We start from the raw sequence: 22201 nt of genomic DNA on the forward strand, positions 1-22201 counted from the left end.
AGTAACAGTTAATTCATTAATTCATTACAAGTTTAAATAGTCACTTGATAATATTTTTTATTTAAATGACCAAAACACAATGCTGCTTTAAAGACAAAAACACTTTTTTAAATTAATTTATTTTTATTTTAAAGAATTATAAAACAGTCTGACACATTCCTTTTTGTAATTTTTTAGGGTGGACAGAATTTTCTGACAGGACACCCTAGTTTCCCCATTCTTCATAAGGTTGCATAAAAATCCCATCCCAAAAATACCATCAAATGTGTGTATTGTACACGGAAAGAAAAGTAAAAAATAAAATTCAAATGAAGAATTCTATTTCAGGATCCTTAAAAGAAAAATACTAGCAATAATTATTGAGGATGTTTTGTTTAATTGTGTTAAAATACCGTCCCATATTTCCCATTCAACCAAAACTGTGATACAGGGTTTCCAAATATTTTACCTGTAAAAAAGACTCCTCTTATTTAAGCAGCTAGCATAATTTAGCAAAAAAGCAAAAAACAAAACAAACATTGTTTTGAAATAGTTTCTTGTAGAAAAAACAAAAAGGAAAAAATACATCTGAAAAAGTCGTTTAGCTGCAATACCATTCTTATTTTTAGTTGACATAAGTTTGCATTTGCAACAAACACAAACAATTGCATATTAGTTTGTATCTATACAACATTGACTAAAATACACACATTTACATCCCAGTTTTTTTCTTTGCATCAGTCAAATCCTTGTCATTGTTAAAGTCACTAAACAAATTGATGCTCAATTTTATGTTTGTACATAAGGTTTTAAGGATTTGTAGTAGCATTTAAGTCACAGTAATATTATACCTCCAAGGATGTGGTCTAATATAATCCGTGTATTAAGCTTTCTTTTGTTATGTTCAAATTTACCATGGCCATAAATCCTCTTAATCAAACCCTCTTAAAAACTATCTCAAAAGTTATCAACACATCTTCAAAAACACATATTTTTATACTCATAATACAATGTTGTTTTTTATCCTAAGGTTCTTGAATAGCTCTAACATATGTACATAATTATACAGTATATAATTTTATTTTTTTGTTTGTTTATGCATGTTTATTTTTTCATTTATTTTTTGAATATCAAAAGAGAGCTTTTATTTTGAAGTACACGTTGATCATTTTCCGGTTTTGCAGTCAACTTCACGCGCCGTGTTTCCTGGTGAAGCCTCGCCTGCCAGCTCCACGCAGACCTGTCAGACAGCTCTCATCAGCCGCCTCGCCTGGTCTTACAGGATCTCCAACGCTTCAGGCTCTTCCACCAGACGCGGCGTCAAACTGGTTTACTGTAGTTTATTCCAACGTTTCGATGAATCGGTGTTGATTATGATTCATGTTGGTGTTCAGAAAGAGCAACTGCGATGAGTTTGTGCTTAGTCTTAAGTTGATAGTGATTTTTTTTAAAAGTTAAAATGATTATTTTGGGTCAGTACACCAAGATTAAAGACTGAAAACTTAGTGAATGCGCAGGTAAGGTAACAACAAGGAGGACAGATTTAACCATTCTTCAAAAAAAAAGAAAAATAAACCTGAGCATCAATCATACAATTCTTATTTTGTTTAGAGCACTGAACATTTAGTAACAACAAATGACCTGAATTTTTCACTTTATCTTTAGGAATAGGTTGTTTGTGGCCACAAAAAGAGGAAAGCCACAAGGATCCCTTTCAACCCGAGTGTAAAAATTTAATTCAAATTTATTTGCAGCATAAAATATAGATTTAATCTACTTTTAATATTTATGCATACTATTCTGCCTTTTTTTCTGAATTGATTTTTTTAATAAATGCAGCTTTTCTGAAATTTACTTTCAGCATAGTCGCCGTAAGATATGGTATTTTGAACAAAAATCTTTTTAAAGGTTTTTTTATTTGACAATAAAACAACACTAGAAATCGTGCAACATCACAGGTCACCGAGTCATAAAATGTTAGAAAAGAAAAAGTAACAAACGTGAAAAACAATCAAGAAATGTCATTTGAAGTGCCTGATATTTTTATGTATGCTATAACGCCTCGCCTTTGAAAATAGTACATTTAAAAAACATACAAAAATGGCACATTCTTTGCAAATGAACCACTTCACAACCTTTATAATTACTGCTAATGCATAATTTTTTTTAATTTTGCAGAACTATTTGTAAAATTATTCTGTATTGCTCCATAAAATCAGGCTAGATTACCATCTATTCTCTCTTATACAAAGCCATTCATGATACACCTTATTTGAAAAGATAACTAAACCTTTCCTGTTACTCTGTTTTCCTTTTATTAAAAACAATTAACTTATTTGCAAATAAGAGTTTCTCTTTTAAACACCTACTTGGATATGTATGTTGATGAATTCATTTTGTCTAATTTCATTTTTGTAGTTTTAATATATAACTCCACATGCTCAATGCCTATGTCTTTCAGACATTTTGTGTGCAGGAACATGCAAAATAAATACACCCAAGGAAATAATGGAATCTAAAGCACGGTAGTGGAAATACTATGATTAGGTGTTACTGAGCACGACAGACATTTTTGCAACTTTTTTTCATTGTTTGATGTATGCATGGTCTCATAATGTGTTAGAAGAAAAAAAAAGGCCTTTAAATTGAACTGAAGCAAATAAAGCACTAAATTCAAGTCAGTTGGATCAGGTATAGGGTTCCAAAAAAAGAGGTAAAAGCTGTGTGAAATTCTGTAGATTGGTTCAAAACTTTTGGAAAATGTGTTTTTGATGTGTGTGGAGCTAACAACCTGTTTGAAAAATAAAAGGAGATTTTTCCAAGCTTCCAAATCCAAACCCCATACACAGAATTTAACACTGCTAGAGTATTAAATTAATTTAACCATACTTAGCTTTTGTTCTTCAAGTGTTTAATTTCTAATGAAGACACAAAGAAGAACAAGTGGAAGTGGTGGCTTCTGGTTTGCGGTTCAGCCAAAAGCTTTTTCCAGCACTAACCAATGGAAAACTCTATCTCATCCGTGTCATCCTCTGTGTCTGTATCCAAGCTCTCTGCTGCTCTCTCAGCTCTGGCTCTCTCACTGGTGGGAATGTAATTGTCTTCAATGAAGCCATCATCATCCTCCTCAGTCATGCGTGGGATACAGTTACGGTCCATTCCATAGCGTCCTCGCATGTCAAATCCTGCCGCAAAATCTAAAATTAAAACACAAAACAATCCAGTTTATGCTGTGTGGCTTTCGTTTTGGTCACTTATTTTTTTTGGGATAAATGTCTCCTTACAATAAAATCATGAGTATTTTAATAGTTTATATTAGTAAATACGGTGCACATATATATATATATATATATATATATATATATATATATATATATATATATATATATATATATATATATATATATATATATATATATATATATATATTGTGTCTAACGTTTTACAAATTGACCAGAAAGATTTTCAGTGTCATGAAAATTCATTTTCCTCCAAATGAGGTTAAAAAATAATGAAAACCTTTTTTTTTTCCAAAGAAATCTATCAAAATAAAAATTGTTATGTTAAATGATTTTAGTTAACTCACATTACAGTGTTACTCAATTATTTTAGCAATGTTTAAAATGGAATCTTTAATTTCAGAGCTTCAAACCTGATGGCTCAGCTTGGCTGCTAACGTCTGCATCTCTCAGCCGTTTGTGCCTGTAGCTGGCCAGGTACTGCCGGATCACCTGGCACTTGGCCAGAAGTGCAATAATAATGGAGATGAAAATGGCTGCGACCACAACCGCCACCAAGAACTCCCACTTATGACTGCTGGATGGGTCGAGTGTAGTTACTGCCAGAGAGAATATTCAAGCATTTACAAAACATGAAATTTGTGGCATGCACTGATTTTTGAGGATTTTACCATTTAGTGTTGTTGGTGTTGCTGTTGGTAAAGTCGTTGCATTTCTTGATAGAGCCATCTGGCTTTTAGGTGTCGTCTGCACCAGAGAAAGATGAGGCCTGCAATCTATTACTTCAAGATTTTCATAAATTCCTAAACTGTGAGACGATCTGCTGAATATGTCTCACTTTCTATAAGATCCAGGGGAGCTTTGGATTGATGGGTTTCATTTTTCTCACCATCTGGGTTTTGTTCTGGTTAATAGGCAGAGCTGAAATGAGATGTGAAGGAGATGCTATAGGGCACGCATTTTCCCGGATGAGGGGAGTCTCTCTGAGGTTTTTGTTCTCCACCAAGGAGGCAAATCCTGAAAGCTCCACCAGGAGGCAGTATTGAGCGGCAGGAACCTCCTTGGAAGGCAGCTGAAGGTTGGGGGGGATGTGAAACCTGAATACTGCCCACAGTCCTGCTGTCACAATCAAATGAGTCTCTGCAGGAAATAGAAGAGAGATAAATAGAAATTAAAACTTAAAGGGAATCTTTGTACTTTGCAAACAACAAAAAAGTTTTTCCTTAAAATACCCCAAAACTACTTTAGATATGTAGAGTCACAGTAAATATATGATGCTATTTAACCCAATTAGCTCAGTTTCTGGGATTTCTTTGCATATTTCATAATTGTGCCGCACAGAAACAACACTGACAACAAATGACCTGAATTTTTCACTTTTTCTTCAGGGATAGAGTTTGTTGCCACAAAAAGAGGAATGCCAGAAGGATCCCTTTTAACCCAAACGTGATTACTGAGTACAAGCTGTCAGAAAAGATCCATCACACCAACTGTTTTGCAAATAACAATCTTGTGTATCCCAGAGGTTCCCCTAGACGATAGTGTTGATGAAATAAAGAAACAGACAAAAAGAAAACATGCAAAAAACACTTCTGTGTTTCAAAGAACTTCTTTGCTTTGCTCCTTCAAAGTAAAACACAGTGAATGTTCATTGTAATAGGTTAAATGCATGCATCGCAATTCTGAAAAGGCAACACACAGGAATTGATCTATCTAATCAGATGCATCTTTTTTATCATCCTAAGCTCCTACCAAAACATAAAAAGCTGTTGTTGCACCTCAGCACTCCATGTCACTAATATGCTGGCTTTTGAACTAAACGCTAAAACACTCTCTTTGGTCTGAAGCAGGGGTGTCAAACTCAATTGCTCAACAGTCCAAAATCCAAAACGCTCTGAATGCCGTGGGCCGCACAGCATAAACTTTTGCTGAACAGACTAAAGCTAAACTTTTAAAACGTAACTTTGTAAAACATAAATATGAATAAAAAAGACAGTCTGGAATAAATCTACTTAAACCTTCAATAACATATATTTTTCTCTCCATAAAAATATATCCTTTCCAAATTATACAAGTTGGAAATAAACATTAAAAGAAAAAACATTGATGTTTTGTTTACTCTGTCATTTTATGTAAAAAAAAAATAAACTTAAAATCAAAATACAGCATAAGATTTTGTTTTCCATGAAAATATATCCAGTCAAAATTATACAAATTCAAATTAGGAATATGCTGCATTACAAAAACCAAAATAATCTGGAAATATAAATCAAATTTGTGCTTCACAGCAAAATAATCTGTTTTCTTTGCTCCGAGTCGTTTTATCAGAGCTGGACGCCCGGCATCATTTTTTTTAACAAGTTGGTTTGTGTTTGTGATTCTCAGGATGGACTGCAGGTACTCATCAGTGAGATGACACCTGTGAGCTGTTTTGTTAGTCTTCATCACTGAGAAGAGCTTCTCAACCGGAAAAGTGCGACCAAACATGCACAAGGTTGGAGCTACAAGGTTGGGGCATTTATGCAGGAATTGAGAGAATAAACTGTGCAGCCCTGCAGTGTTGTACTTTGCCTTCAGTGTGTCATTTCACTGCAGCTCAAACAGCTCCACATGCGTATGCACACGTGCAGTTTCTACATCATTACGTCTCGCCGGGCAGCTAACGCTCTGCATTTTGGGATCTGTAGTGAATATGTTACAAGCCCTACATGTCGTTGGGCCAGTAATACGAATAAAAAATACAATGGTCTTGAAATGGTCTTGCAGGCTAGATAAAATGACATGGCAGCCCGGATATGGCCCTCGGGCCTTGACTTTGACACATGTGGTCTGGAGGATGTAGCCTTTTAAGATTAACATGAAAGACACATTTGAAATCTGAGCTAAAAACTCTTTCCAAACCTGAAACAGTTCATTTTAAATAAGTCTTGGCTCACAGGACACAAGTGTGCATGTCGATCATGTTCAAAAATAGCTTCTTCTTTTAGCATATTGGAGCTTCAGTATCTGCAGGTCATGTTTACCAACAGTTTTTGGCTGTACTCCTAGACTCATTCATTGTTTTTGATGCATACATGCAGTGTCAGACTGTGCCATTTCAGGGCCTGAAATGAATTTAGTATTTAGAGAAACTGGACAAATCTGTATGTAAGTGAAGGGACCAAACGTCTCATTGAACGCCCATGTAGATGTTGGGCACTTTAAAAGTGCTTAAGGGTGTACTTTAATTGACCCAAGTGGAGATCTGTTTGTAACCTTGGCAAAAAGTCATCTGGCTCTCTTTTTCCGTTTGTAGGATTTCTTTTAAAAGAAGCCTCATAAAAAATGTCATTCTGGGAGCTCCCAATCCCTCCAACTCTCAGTAACCTCCTGGGAGTGTTTGGCCTTAAAAAGCTTATGTGTAGGTCACCACTGATCAGAGCTGGAAAGGAAAAAAATGTTCCCTTGTTTCTTCGGTCATTTGATACCAGAATAACTGCCAATTATACTTTTCTGTAAAAGACAAAATCCAGATGTGTAAGTACTAGTGGGAGTTTTTTTTTTTTAATCCAGTTTACTTCACCTTTAGGAAAGAAAAGGTGGTTTGGATTCCTGAGAAAAAGCTGCAAGACTATTGTATTTCTGCTTCCTTTTGCTGCCTGGCTCTGATTGTTTCATTTACTTAAACAAATCTAATTTAGAAAAGACAGCTGGTGGCATTGAGTGGTAAAGTCAAAAAAAGGAAAGTTCTTTGACATGCACCAGGTGGTCCTGCAAAGAGTATTAGTATTGGTTTGAGATGAGGTCATATTTATGGAAAGATTTGAAGAATAATTTGTCAGCTGAAGTGAATTAGGAGCTGTTTTAGAACCAGTCCTGTCTGTAAAGCCATGCTGGACAACTTTGGTCCTCAAGATTTACCACCTTGCCAGTTTTCAGGCCCTTCCTGCAGTCCTTGCTGCCGTTTGCCTGAATCACGTGTATTCAGTCAGTCAGAACATGAAAATACCTGAGGCAACTAATCAGCAGCAAGCGGGGCAGGGAGGGCTAGAAAACAGGAAGGTTGGTTGATCTTGAGGACCGGTGTTGGCCAACCCTGCAAAAAAAGCCAGCAGGGATGAACTCAAAGCTGGATCATTTGAATGATGAGAAATTTTGTCTCTCAAAAATACAAAAAACCAAGCTAAATCCAGTTATGTGAGGTGATCCAGCATTCAACTGCAGCTGTCTAAAGAAAGATGTATAAAGTTAGCACATTACCATGTGCATAAAACATGGCTTGAACACTGCTTTTTTCATGTTTCACTGTTCACTAAACTAGGAGCCTTCCTGGTCACTCCTGCATGCAAACATCTTGCCATTTTGCAAATATGTATACATAGAAGTCGTCTGTCATGTAAGCACAAGCCATTGTAAAAAACTTGTTTATATTTGCATGAAGAACATCGCGTCGGGTCTCCCATGCAAAGGTTATCACACCATGCAAAACACAGAGCTTTTGACAAAGGTCTTTTCTGTAAATGCTAATACTCTCAGACCACACATTACTCTAGATTCCAATGGAAATTACTGTATTTTCCGGACTATAAGTCGCCCTTTTTTTTCATAGTTTGGCAAGGGGTGCGACTTATACTCCGCAGCGACTTGTATTAGAACTAAATTGAAATAAATACATTGTTAACCCTCCTGTTATGTTCATTTGTGAGGAACAGAGATGATGTTCCAGGGTCAAGTGTTAAGAGTATGTTAAGTGACTCAGAGAATCAGTTTACTTTTTTTACAGTAAGATCTTGAAGGCTAACAACATAATATTCTATTTTCCAATGATTTCATAGATTCAGAAATGCAATAAAAATGACTACATTCTACAAATACAGGATGAAAACAGAGTATTAGTTGGCCAATGATGCTTCATGAAAGGAATAAATAAATAGGTATGAGAAAGAATTACTGTGAAATTATGAGATAAACAGTTTGCTATGATTGTGTCATATGAGGTTGTGGAACTTATTAGATCTTGGTCTCAGATTTTGTCAAATAAATTTCCCGTCAAAATGCGACTTATAGTCCAGTGCGACTTATCTGTGTTTTTTTCTACTTTATAATGGAATTTTTGGGCTGGTGCGACTTATACTCCGCAGCGACTTATAGTCCGGAAAATACGGTATTTTATAAATATTTGGTCTTTATAAATAAAGACCAAAGAAATGAAATGGTGAAAACTGCAGTTGAAATGTTTGATAAGAATGTGTCTAAAACCTTGGAATCAGGTTTCTTTCTCGGCTGCCCACCTTATTGATCAAAACGTTTTTGTTTCAAGGATCATTTGGGTGAAATTACATGTTATTTTTAATGCCATTTTCAAACTGCTTATGAAAAGTTTTTTATCTATTCAGAGAAATATTGTTGCTGTAGATTTTGCCATTTTATTATGATCATTCGGTTTTTAGGCGGCAGGAGTTCATCAAAAATTCACCTCTAAGTTGTGGGCAAGAAAAAGCCTGTGCTCATTTCCCATCATACCTTAGTTTACGCTCTCTCGCTAGCTTACAGGCCCTCACAACCCCAACCTAACAATAGCGATGCAAAAAAAATGGCGAGCAATGTCGGAGCAATTCAGCCATACGGTTTTGAACCAGATGCCAGGAAAACAAAGACATACATGGATCTATTTGTCTACAAGTGGATGTAACAGAATGGAGCAGAGCAGGGAGTTTGCGGCCCACAGTTTGTAGATAACAGCTACAAGCTCTTTCCGATGGCATTTCTTTGTCTGTTCCTCATTCACAACAGTTTGAATAAGGAACTGTAAGTCAGAAGTGCAATTTTAATTCAAATGTTTTTTATATGTGACCTCCATCATGAGAAAAATGCTTCAAGTACACATTAAAAACACCAAAAACAGGATTTTCTTTGGAGTGGGTCTTTAATGGTAACCATACCTATCCCAAAAAGTGGGTTTTGTTTTCCTAGGCCTTGTACAATCTCTGTATGTTTAACTTGCGTTCCTGGCCCTTAGGAGATTTTTCACAGTAAGAGATGTCTTGCTGCGGAGCCCAGCCATTAAGCTCCTTCCGCTTCACCTTCTCAAGCTTTTCTCCTACAGAGCTGTTAGCTGTAAACACTGCAACCGGGCAGCCTTTATCTCTTCCTGCTCTGTCCTCACATAGACAAATGCACAGCAAAACACACACAATCAAAGTAGCAGAGAGAGCTTGGCGAGACAGAAATATATGCCTCAGAAGCCTGAAGGCGGTTTGTGTTAGTCATTTCTTTTGTTTCAATGCTCCCAATTATGAGTTGAGTGTCAGTTTATAGACACTAATGATGGCCTGAGGGGGAGAAATGTTGCTTCTGTCATCAAACTGAATTAAACAGCAGAAATGCATTCTGTTCATGGGGTGTGATCAGACTCTTAACAATAAAAGTAACCTTTAGAAGTTCTACTGTTCCAAGGAAGGTTATTTTTCTCCATGTTCTTTCAGGATCACAAATTTTCACAACTAAACTCTAAAAGTCTTTCAGTTGACCTTCACCTCAACAAGTCATATGAACACTTAAACTTAAAAACTACTTGGTAAACAAAGAAAAAGGTTTTGCTTATTTACTCTAAACTGAAGTTTATGGTTTGTTTGCTTTCATGTTAAGTTTTAACCTTTCAACCTCACCAACTTTTCAACAATAGTGGAAAAATGGGCTTTTCCATCGAATTATTCACCATGTAAAATATCCACCAAGTGTTAGCAGCAAAAGGTGTGTGATTGTTTAGTGTGGAAACAATAGATAACCCATATTTTCATCCCTGCTTGTCACATTAAGGAGACATGTACTAAAAATCATTTCATAACAACTGCAGGTGGAGGAAAAAGAAGTACAGAAAATGTATCTAAGCCTAGCTAAATTTGTCTGGCAAGTAACATTTGCATAGATGTTCCGTGTTTAAGGTGTATTGCAAAAAATACATGCTATTGTACATTTTTTTTGATTGGCCTTTGGTCAAGCTGCATTCACACCGCTCATAGCAACTCGCGTTCAAGCCACCACTTTTAATGAAACGTCTATGTAAACGCCTGTAAACCCTCGTTCCGAGCTTCCGTGTTAAAAACCCTGGCGTTTACGCATAGCTATGTGAATTTCTAAATCAGTTCTTGGGCTCCACATGCTAGGCGAATATTGAACGCACGCTGAAAGTTCAACTAGCTGAACTTTCTACTGCTGGAACATCAAAAAGATGAACTTGACACCAAGTCTTTCATATATGGGAATAGAGCTGTGATAGAAAACGCCTGGAGCAAGATTCACGAGATTTCCACCGCTTCAACATGTTGCACTCCTCCAACTGTAGGTGGCAGACATGTGCTTGTGTACTCTAAAAAACAAAAGAAGTTCCTTCCTGCTGGTCCCTGCTTTTCCGGTGGGAGCACCATGGGCTGATGTGCTTTCATGAAATCCCGTATAGCACAATCTTGATTGCTCAGCACATGCTGGAATGAATGTAGCATCACAGTGTTGTGTCGCATCTGAGTTTACTCTTTTATCAGGCATTTTTATCAACATGGCAGGTGTTGTAAGCCTTTAAAACATCTGAGCCAGAAATAGCAGTGGGCCATTAGATTATATGTCTAAAGATTAATACAATTAAATTACAAAAAAAAAATAGAATTGTGTTTAGATCATTATTGTTTTACATTTGTCATTCCACAGACGCTTCTATCCAGGTGTACAAACCAACACACAAATAGACACAGGGTCTTGGTTATGTTGTTAGATTTTGTGTTAGTCTGTATTGGTTCATTCAGGTTGTTTTGCAGAGCACTGAAATGCAAATATTCTGGTCAGGTGTTTTACTGAAAGAAGGAAGAACAGCCTTTCACCAGCAAAGCACAATGAATGCTGCAGTGGAACAATGTTCGACGTTTTTTAAAGTTGACTCTTTTAAAATTCTGTTTTTACAAGCAAAATTATTAAATTTAAAACAGGGTTGTCAATCTTAGATGAGTCTTCTGGTGAATTGCTTTAAATAAACTTTACCCTGCATCTACTGAACTGACTTAGATGTTTTGTACACTTCCTAGTTCAGCTGCGAGAATATTACATCATGGATAATAGTGTCAGAACAGTTTCATTCACTGGAACATGGGTTTAGATAAAATGTCTTACCTGTTCTCTGAAAATTCCCTTTTATTTAAGACTTTGCTTTGGGTCGATCTGCAAACATTGCGTCAGAATTAACATTCTTGTTGTTGCTTTGCCTGTGTCATGGCGAAATGTTGAGCAAAGGTTGAATCGGGTGTTCTCTGTCACTACTTCCTAGAAGGGCAAGTTAACCATTAACCAAGGTGTGCTCTCCTCCGCCTCTTCTTCATTTTCCCTGTCCAATGGCACAGCAGACCCGTACAGAGGGAGGGCTGTCTCTCAGCTTTAACAAACCAGGAAAAGGTGAAACGTGAGTTATGATGCTGTGCTTCCTATAATGACTACCTGTGTGAGCTATAGAGGAGACAATAATCAGGTTTAAAATACATTCAATAACGTTTATGACTTATTTCATGTACCTTTTACCACTAATATCAAATTAAATCAAATCAAATCAACCTTTATTTATATAGCACTTTTACAACAACACGTCACTCAAATTGCTGTGCATAAAATACGATAAAATTTAAAAACAAGATGACAATACAAACAGTGCCAACAACCCCCCAAACCCACACACACACATGTACACACGCCATGATAAAAAAGTGATAAAATGATGAATGCAGAGACCTGGCTTCCTCCTGAAGTAGGGAAACGATATTTTGGGGACATGTCCACATCAGTGACCCCCCACCCAAGTTCACGGAGAACACTACCACAGAACCCCCCAGATCCGATCAAAAGACTCAGACCCGGGAGATCCCATTGCAGCGACCCCGTTCACTGGGAACCGATGTGGAGGATCCCTCAGAGGAAAACACTGGAGTTACAAATAAAATGTAAAAGGAATAATAGTGATTTATAAAATAGTTAAAATATGGTGTGACTAAAAAATTAAAAATAAATGAATAAAATAAATAAATAAATGTATATACATACACATATAAAACTAGTAAAAAGAGAAAATAAATAATTAAAATATCAAATAAATTCCTAAAATTCAACTAAAAGCTAAATTAAAAAGGTAGGTCTTAAGCCTTCCTTTAAAAACATGAACAGTCTCTGAGGCTCTCTGGGAGGCTGTTCCACAGGCGAGGTCCGTAAAAACTGAATGAGGCCTCGCCGTATGTTTTTGTTCTGACTTTTGGTAAAACCAAAAGGCCTGTATCAGAGGACCTCAGGGTCCGCGAGGGCTCATACTTTAAAATCATGTCAGATAAATATGAAGGCCCGAGACCATAAAAACATTTGTAAACCAATAAAAGAACTTTAAAACCAATTGTGAATTGCACAGGGAGCCAATGCAGCGATTTTAAAATTGGTGTAATGTGTTCCCGCACCCTGGTCCTCGTCAATACGCGTGCTGCTTGGAAGATGATGTGTGGATTTGCTGTTTAACGTCCTCTCATGCCCTATGTTATTTGATACATAAATCCTTTTGCGAGATGATTCAGAAAGTAGGACAAGATATATTTGAAGTGAAACGGAGTGTTGTTTGTGTAAGAATCGGAGTGGAGAGAGCAACTCTCTGTTGGCGTGGAGAACAATAGGGCCAACTTCCTGGCAGCTCTGCATCTTAACATTGCCCTCCCTTACTCTTCCTCCTTTACACTTTATGTTCCAGGATGCTTAAGCTGCATGTCTTGAGGCACAGATGGGTTGAGACAGTAAAATGATAAGTCAGCATCATCTGGAGGGTACAGGAAGGGTTTCTTCCTGTAGCTGTTCCTCCTTAGCTTTATACTGTATGTTCCATAGCTTTTCGGTGCTTTACAGTGCATGCTAAATGACTGATTTACCCAAAAGGTTACATTGTAACCCTTGTGCTATCTTAGATGACCCCACCCTTACATTGACGTGTTCTCCCTACCATGACAAAGGTGGATAAAGGTGGAAAGATTTCATGTAATCTATGGACACCAGTGAAGATCACAAATCATTGAAGGAAAAAGGTTCAGTGCACTGTCTAGTGGGTCAATATGACCCAACTCCCAATGTTAAAGTGCCTAGGATAGCACAAGGGTTAATTACACTCACTGTACAGAGCTCAAGGTGGTTGAATTTAAGGCAAACATAGGTAAAACTTGTTATAGATGTCATTTATTTACAGTCATGTGTCGATGTTTGGGAATCACAGAAACAGGCTAACCAACTTTTAGGTTGTGATAGAATAGTTACTTATCAACGCAATAAGCAAATCCCCTGAGAAAAAACATTCAGACCCATGAATATCAGACAGGTTTCAAATTCAGTATTTGTTCTCTTTTTCATTCAGTAATAATTCAATCACAAAGTAGTCTTGATGGTTAAATGCAAGTACACTTGCACACAGACAGTGACTATTTTATCATAAATCAAAATAAATTTTACATCCCTAAATTTTCAAACACCTAGATAATAGATGAGAACATTTCTGATTGAGCCTTTCACAAAACAGTGATAACACATTTTATAGATTGTGCAAAAAGATTTGGAAAATGTCACATGTTTTTCTGGCAACTTCAGGAAATTATCTAATGCATGTCAACATAAACAAAGTTAAGGTCATTAGTGGGTTCATTCTGTAGCTTGTTAAGTCTTGTTAAGGCTCTGGGGGCTTTCCCCATATTTGCTGCCTTTGGCTGTTTACTCTTTGTCCTAAAAGTAAAATGCTGAAGGTCTGAGGTCATGACCGCGCAGAGAAGATGGGAAAACCTGGCAAGGCCCTTTAAGAATGGGAAATAACAACACGTGGCGCGCTGCTACAACAATAGCCAGTTACACTTGGGGAGGAAGAGCGATGTGACAAACAAGATGGTGAGTGGCCATTATGCTTCCAGAGGGGAACTGTAGACTGCAGAAAATTTGTCTTCTTTGCTTCACATATTATATTCCCTGCAGAGACAGATCACAGTGTAAATTTTACAAGGTGATAGCTTCACATTTTTCACATTCTTTTGAGTTTTCATGTCCATGTGTGACCTCCATGTGGAAACAGGATCAAGTGTGAGGGGCTCTTTAAACATCTGCTTTACATCTGAAGACCTGTGAATAAAACTGCAGAATATTCATTCAAAATTGGGACTTGAGTTGTTCCCTCTGTTACACTGAACACAGCATCAGAGGTCTTACGGGTGTGTATTGACTCTCCAGGAGACATTTTTCGTATTTCTGACCTTTGATTGTGCTATTTTGATGATCTACTTTCAACATGGGCTTCCTTCATGTTTTATCTATCACTATAAGAGCACAGTATCAGTAGTTCTAATGTTATAAATGATCTTTTATTTTTTTGTATTTGATCTGTAGCCTCTTCTTGCAAGTGTGATGCGCCTTGTATAATGCAAAAAAGGGATGGAGGAGGTTCTGTACGTGTTTTTGTCTTTGAGGTAATTTTATTTTGAGGTACCACAAAAAAAGTGTTTAAACCCATGCTCCAAGAGACAAACAAAAATTTGAACTTTTTTAATCATAGCTGGAAATACATTGATTTAGTTATTATTACTTGTCTTGATTAAAAAAATGGCTTCTCCAAATGATGTGTTAATCAGTAAGAGCTTGAAATGCAAAATGTCCTGTTGGCAGAAAAAACCCAGATGGAAGGAAAATAAAAAATAAGCCTGCATTAAAAACACATTTATAGTTTTGCACCAAAGATTTGTCTGTGGGAGATTAGCATAAAAGTAACTTATTTTCCTCTCTGAGCCGCTACTGCTGTTTTTTCTGCAGTTTTTATGGATGCTGTAAATCCATTATAGTGAGACAGAGTGCAGAGGCAGGTAATGACACAACATTGAGATAGCTTTTATTACTTTTGCCTGCAGGACAAAAAAAAAAAATCTGTATTCAGCCTTCAACAAATTATAAAGGGGTATGTCCTTTTTTTGCTCCAAATATTGGTGTTGGCTGAAATAAGTGTGTAAGGGTTTCAGTGCCGTCAGTGTTGGATGAAAGCTCCAAGGAGCGGAATCACTGCATGCAGCCCAATTATTTTCCTAGAATGTTTAATCAGATTTTTCTCAAGTGACTCAAAACAAAAGACTGTTGAGTGACATTGCTTTTTAACTATGGAATATGACTGATTCTGTTTAATGTCTGCTGTTAGAAAAATTACCAAATGAGCACAACTGGACGGCTGATATTTTCCAAAAGATCCAATGGTTCTGCCTTTTTTTATTACAGTGCAGGAAAAAAAGTGTGTTTAAGAATATGCAATTCAGATTTTCTATTCGTCTTTGATTCTTGATCTGACAGGTATTGAAAGAAACCAGAAAACACGTGAACACCATCAATCCTGTTGTGTTGGTGGTCTCAGATACACGTTTGTTTTACTCAGGCTGACATTTAAACCATCTGTAGCTTCATCGCTGAGGTCAAAGCTCTGTTAGCTGTTTGGATCACAGCACGCAAGCCCGTATGCTTAGGTTGAATGCCCATAATCCTTTGCTCCTTTGCAGAGTGGAAAGCAGCACATCTGAGTGTTCCCATGACTCCAGAGAAAAACGTTTTTGAATAAAACATTAGGCTTGAGACAGTAAATAATTTTCTTGGAGCTTCCTGGTTCTTTCCAAAACAATGTTTGAAGTAAGAGGTGGTTTTTGTCTCTGCGTTTGGCTGCCTGCTTGCACTTCCAGCAGCCCTGCTGCATGTGATTAAAGATATTTTAGCAATGTTGCACCTACAACTACATGTGTGTACATTTTTTTTTTCTCTTTTGGCTCCAACTCCTCTCTTGCTGTGCTCTTTCCCTACAATAGCCGATGGGAACAAGAACCTCTGCCCTGCAGAGCAGAGCGTGTTTTTGTCTCCGTTAGTTGAACAGGCTATCAGACAGGAGCCGAGGCCCCCTCCACCTCCACCAGCCATCACCTCCACAGTTCTTTTCCTGCCTGTAGGGTGATTCCTGCCCTTGCGCTCTCTCCACTTCCTTCACACACTTATCAGGCTTCAGCAGCCGTACCTTTTCCTGAATCTGGCTCAAGTCCTGTGGACAAAGTGGACGGGCAAAAACAGCTCATCCATCTCTTGATTTCTGCACCATCACCTCTCACAGCATTCTCAAGCTATTTATCTTTAATAATGAAACCAGGTAATGCATTGCTCAATTGCTTTGTTGCAACTGTATCTTCATTACACACTTGGACAAAAGTCAGCCTTGCAGCTCAGCAGCAGTCCAAGGCAGTTTTTTTGGCTTCCTGAAGAAAAAAATCCTCACATACAGAGCCAGACTCACTTTCCTGTATTTCTTTGATACCCACGCTACAATAGGGCCAATGTTCTATTTTTGAAATGTGAAAATTCAAAGCAGTTTTTTTTGATCAGAAAATAATACCAACATGTTAAACACCTAGGAGAGAATAAAGATAGAGCTAACGGCCTTCTGATTCTTTTATGCTTTCTCTTTTTTAGATGGAACTTTTAGCTTTTGATCAAGCCACAAAAAACATATTTTATAGCTTTCCTTCCATAATTTTGTGCACTAAACGCAGTGACAGTTCTAAAATCCCCCCCCCCCCCCCCTTCAGCAAAAAGCTTTGTCCCCACTTGCAAACAACAAAGCTTAAGGACAAAGAATTTTGTCTCAGTATTAGTGTCATTATTGAAAAAAGAATCAATACAAGCTTCTTTAAGCATTAAATAAATAAAACTGTTGGAAATACATAATTTGAATCATTTCATTTATAACGGCCTACTTCGCTGCTGTTCCTCTTTGCCACCCTTCCAAAGTCTTCAACTTCCCTCTCGTCCTCCCATAGAAAATGTTTTAGCTCTGCCACTGACTAAATGTATTTCATAGCATAAGCAGGATTTTATGAGGTTACTGATATTCAATAGAAAATGGTATCAGAGATAAAGGAAATCATCTTTGAAACTTCAACACGTTTTTTTTTTATAACATGCTTGCTTTTATTTTGCTTTTAACCCTTGTGCTATCCTAGGCACTTTAACATTGGGAGTTGGGTCATCTAGACCCACTAGACAGTGCATTGAACCTTTTTTCTTCAATGATTTGTGATCTTCACTGGTGTCCATGGATTACATGAAATTTTTCCACCTTTATCCCCCTTTGTCATGGTAGGGAGAACACGTCAATGTAAGGGTGAGGTCATCTAAGATAGCACAAGGGTTAAAAAGTGTTTTCATTATTTTCTGATAGAAAACGTTTGGGCTTGTACTTATCAGCTATGAACCACAATTTTATCCTTATTTCACCTTATTTATTATTTATTTTTGAATAGGCAATTTTTCATATATGCATCCATAGTAATGTTGACTTTTTTTGATTAAAAATTTACGAGGTTTAATTGACATGTAATCTTCGTTAGTGATTAAGGTCTGCAATTTTTGCAAATGTATAATTTTTCCAAGGATGTTGTTGCTTTTCTTTTGTGATTTTGACCACTCCACCTTAACTACAGTTTAACCACAGTTAAAAGAGTAAAGTTAAGCATTTTTTTAAAGTTTTTCTCACACAACAAAACTATCTGCATTTTCTTTGATTTTGATTAGGTTTAAAGGAATGCCATCCTTTTTATTTTCTTTTTTTAAGATTGTGCAGTTATTTTCCTCAAAAAAAAAGGGGGGAAAAAAGATCTGACTTAGAGATATATTTTGGATTCAGTGGTAATATGTTCTTCCTTTTAAATTTCTTACTTACCCAGGAACAAAATGAAATTACATTAAGGATTTTTTAATTATTATTTTAAAAGTACCACATTGGAAATTATTAACATTTCCTGGTCATTAAAATATATTCCACCCTTCTTCTTTCCTCAACATGTGTGCACACACAGGTTGGGATGTTGAACTTTTTGGCCACTGTGAACAAAGCAAGATTATGTTTAGAACAAATCAGTTTGTATCACAGCATGCGGGAAATTGTGATGTCTCCACTCACCGCATTCCAGAAAGGATTTGTAGGTCAGCTGACCTTCAAAACAGACATATTTCTGCCGTTCACCGTGTTTCACACGCACAGCTTGCATCTTTCCTGGTGTGAAAAAAATAATTCATTACAAAAAATAAAAAAACATTACAAAACCAAAAGGTACCAAACCAAAATTTTATTCAGAATTATCCCGTTTTCCAAATATATTAATAGATTTTAAAATAGTATAGCTAATACAGTTCACACTAGCTGACACAGCAATGTTGCTAAATTTGCAGAACTGCTGCTAACAACACTGACCGCAATGCACTGACTTCTAAACAGCCAGCAGGTTTATTTTTTTGGAAATTCATTTATTTATTATCATTATTATTATTATTTCTTGCTGGTTTATTGATGATGAGTTTTTGGCATGGGAAATCGTGAAGATTATCTGGAAACACGGACCGCAGGAGATTTATCAGAATCGATACTGCACAGTGCGAACTTCTTTTTTGCATTTGAGAAATGGTGGCTGCCCGCCCACAGCAGCTAAGACAGGCTGACAATTTTTAAGGACTGCCATTTTTTCACCGCGCGGCAAAAAAAAGTTGACCATGGGCTCCAAAACATTAGCATTAACACATTGAATTCGATGGACCTGATAAACTAATCGATATATTAATAGGTATTATGGAGCTGTCGTTTCAAAAGTGGCTGCCAAGTTACTTAAAAAAAAGAAAGGAAAAAAGGTGGAGGGTAGCGACAGAATTAATATCTAGTGAAAAAAATGTATATATTTAAATGCATTTAACGGAACGTGGTACGACCCCAATATAAAAAACATCTTAACTTATTTAAAATGGCTATATTTAGTTTAGCAGAGGTTCAAATGAGGCTAACCGTTAGCAAATTCCCGCTCGAAGTTTTCAATCTCCTTACAGCCACATACACGGCAGAATAGCAGCATTACAATTAGCAATTAGCAGACTTACCTCGTTCACAGCCTCCGTGTTTCTCCGTCCACTGCGGGATAACAAAATGGTGGAAGAAACGAAACTTAAGAAATTCGAGTGGGCGTGGTCTTGCTGGTTTACTCCAATATATTTCCTCTACGTTTTTACACCTACTTTAGCTGCCAATCGAAATGATTGTAGTCTAAAAGGAGTAAAAAATACTCTATTAGAACAAAATGATGGTAACTCCGAAAAAATTACTCTCTCATTTTTCCTGTGTGCTTTTTCACAGAAAACCTCCAAGTTCTTACTGAGCAAATATAAGGAAAGCTTTCTCGGTCCAACGCTCATGTTTCCCACAACACTGTTAGTGGAATGCATGCCTGAGGACACAGAACATCTACCTGTGCAGGGTCAGCTCTGTCTGACAAATCAACATCCCCCTAACATGGACGCTTTGTACTGTGGCAGACGAGTGGGTGACCGTGCTTTGTTTCTGGTGTTAGACCCAGTTCACCTCAGTCCAATTCTCTAGCTTCCAGGACAGACAGTCTGGCGGGAGTGGGGTTGGAAGGGTTGTAGGTGGCTCACTCAGCCTCACCTTTTTTTTCCCCAGTGTGGGACTAGAGAATGCAGAGGAAAGCGACGTTTATAGGCAAGTCCCCTTAGCCCAGTGTGGGTGATGTCTTTGTATGTTTTTTTTTAATTTGCACACAACTTCGTAGAAGCAGAACAATAAGGAGTACCCACAAAACATGAAAATAAACAAACGTTGATGTTTATGCAAACATGGTATGAAAGCAAATGGTTTATAACAATAAACCCCTTGGAAATGTATTTACTTTCCAGTGAGAATTCATTGTTAAATTAGTTTCTGCAGCATTTTTACAGTTCAAGTTCAAAATACAGTATGTCCACATGACGTTCCGTGTCCCAAAAGCCAAGTTACATGTCCGGGGTTTGGGCTGCTGAGACATCCACCTTCAACAGCCAGCTAAACCACATTTCACCAGTACCTTTCAACCTATCCTGCAGGTGATGGGCCTACAGGAGAGTGATCCCATGTTGTTACTTCGGGCTGGACTTGGCCGGGGCCAGTGGGAGGCTGGCTCCAGAGATGCCACTCTGGACGACGCAACAGAATCTTGCAGTTTATCACTCCTAAAGGATGTTCTGAACTGCTCTTTTCACCTGGGACTTGTCTGAGACGGGATACCCTTCCATGGGCAAATGCCCCGGACAGCTCAGCTCCTGGGATCACTCAAGCCTTCAAACCTCTCCACCACATTGTTATTCACATCGTCTGGATGCCTCCTAAACGCCACCCTGTAGACGTGTTCAGGGCATGTCCCCCTGGGAACGTTAGCCTGGGAACGCCTCAGGGTCCCCTCAGAGGAGCTGAAGGAAGATGCAGAGGAGAGGGAAGGCTGGGAAACTTTGCTTAAACTGCTGCCACCGCAACCCGGTCCCGGATGAGCAGAAGAAGATGGATGGATGGATGGATGGATGGATGGATGGACGGACGGAAGGACGGGCGGACGGCGGACGGACGGACGAACGGACGGACGAACAGATGGATGGATGGATGGATGGATGGATGGATGGATGGATGGATGGATGGATGGACAGACGGACAAATGGATGGATCACTGGTTCAAGTGTTGCATTTTTTTAAGACAAAAAGTGATAAAAAACACAAGTCGGTTACAAAAAGACCATTGCTCAATAAGAATTTAAGAAACTATTAATTTAAATGTTTAGCTATATTTCTAACCTCTGCTTGTTAATTTGTTATTCATTAACTTGGCAATCGCCGATCAACAATTATTTATCTGCGAACAGATATCACTTTTTATTCTCACGTTTCACAATGTGCTGTCCTGTTTGTTCTTTATTTGATCTTTTAAATCAGCCTCCAGTTCTTTTTAAAGTTTAAACCCTTACACACAAAACATATTTCTAAAAGTAAAATAAAGCCACTATAAAGCAAAAAATTCTGAACAGCGTTTGCATCAAAATACAGAACTTGTGTGTGTCTCAAAGTTTCATTTTATGGACAAATTTCCTCATTCAAAATATATCTGCTGGTGTATCCCAGGGTTAAGAGCTGGATCATCTTATGTTTATGTAATAATAGAGAAGAAAATGCATATCCATCTGGGATTATTACATAAAACACTATACTTCACTATACTTCTATACTAACTCTTTACTATATACTACTGAAGCCCATTGAGACGACTGTTGTTGTGAATTTGGGCTATACAAATAAAATTGAATTGAATTGAACTTCTTTATTACAATAAAGTGTTGAGTGTAGCTGAATACATTGTTAGAGCTTAAGCCCAAAAAGCTGGAGCAGAAACTTTGATCCATCCCATCTTCTGCTTAGTCACTTTCACTAGTCATTTGTTTTTAAAACACTGAGGTATAAATATTTAGTCTTTTAGCTGGTAAATCGCAGTATTTTTTTTTTGTTTGAGACACTTGTTTACAATGCATTTGACCTTGCCTTGTTGGGGTCAACAGCACTCCTTCTTGGGTCATGGTGACTAAGGATGTGCGGATGTTTAAATTACCCCCAATGTTTTAGGAGTAAAGGCATTGGGGTTTAGTATTAACCTTCAAGCCTCCGTAACTGCTTTATGGTGGGATCTGCTGGTGGAGTCTGAGGAAACGGGAGGCATGGATGGAAAGTCTTCCTGAACTTTAAAACTGAATCAAAGGCCCTTAATTCTGTCAGTCACTTGTTTCTTTCCTCCCTTCCCACAGGACAGGGTGTGCATGCAGTTTTATGTGCCTGCTGGCGTGCGTGTTAGCTGCAAAGAAGTTACTGAAATCGAGTTGATGTACATCCGAAAGCACATGCGAAAGTAAAGACAAATAAATCCTGGAAAACTCTCACAGTTTCATGAAAACTTTCCCATCTGTTTTCTTACCGACATTACTTTTGACTCCTGATGACAATTTCCAGTCTGTAATTTGGACGCTTTTTTTTAATGTTTTCTTAAAAGCCACCTCTTCTCTATAGGCTGAAGAGAGTGACAGGAAATAAGGGAAAG

The 22201-nt window shown here is 37.5% G+C and overlaps 1 protein-coding gene across 4 annotated transcripts; it reads right to left on the reverse strand.

Annotated features, from left to right (window-relative positions):
* Window positions 1–110: 110 nt before the first annotated feature.
* c4h1orf210 (chromosome 4 C1orf210 homolog) lies at window positions 111–11496 on the reverse strand. 4 transcript variants are annotated; one of them, XR_002289985.2, is made up of 5 exons: window positions 11358–11496; window positions 4108–4358; window positions 3890–3987; window positions 3632–3817; window positions 111–3176 (listed from the first exon to the last, which is right to left on the reverse strand). XR_002289985.2 is itself a non-coding variant. In XM_011474159.3 (5 exons), the coding sequence occupies exons 2-5, from the start codon at window positions 4108–4110 to the stop codon at window positions 2974–2976; spliced, it is 468 nt and encodes a 155-aa protein (XP_011472461.1). In that variant the 5' UTR covers window positions 4111–4358; window positions 11358–11493; the 3' UTR covers window positions 111–2973. The 4 variants fall into 4 exon arrangements, 1 of the variants encoding a protein (XP_011472461.1); XR_002289986.2 differs by having other exon boundaries at window positions 3890–3965; window positions 4057–4358; XR_002289984.2 differs by having other exon boundaries at window positions 4057–4358.
* Between the last annotated feature and the right edge of the window lie 10705 nt (window positions 11497–22201).

The sequence above is a fragment of the Oryzias latipes genome, chromosome 4, assembly GCF_002234675.1.
Source record: "Oryzias latipes chromosome 4, ASM223467v1".
Classification (NCBI taxonomy): domain Eukaryota; kingdom Metazoa; phylum Chordata; class Actinopteri; order Beloniformes; family Adrianichthyidae; genus Oryzias; species Oryzias latipes.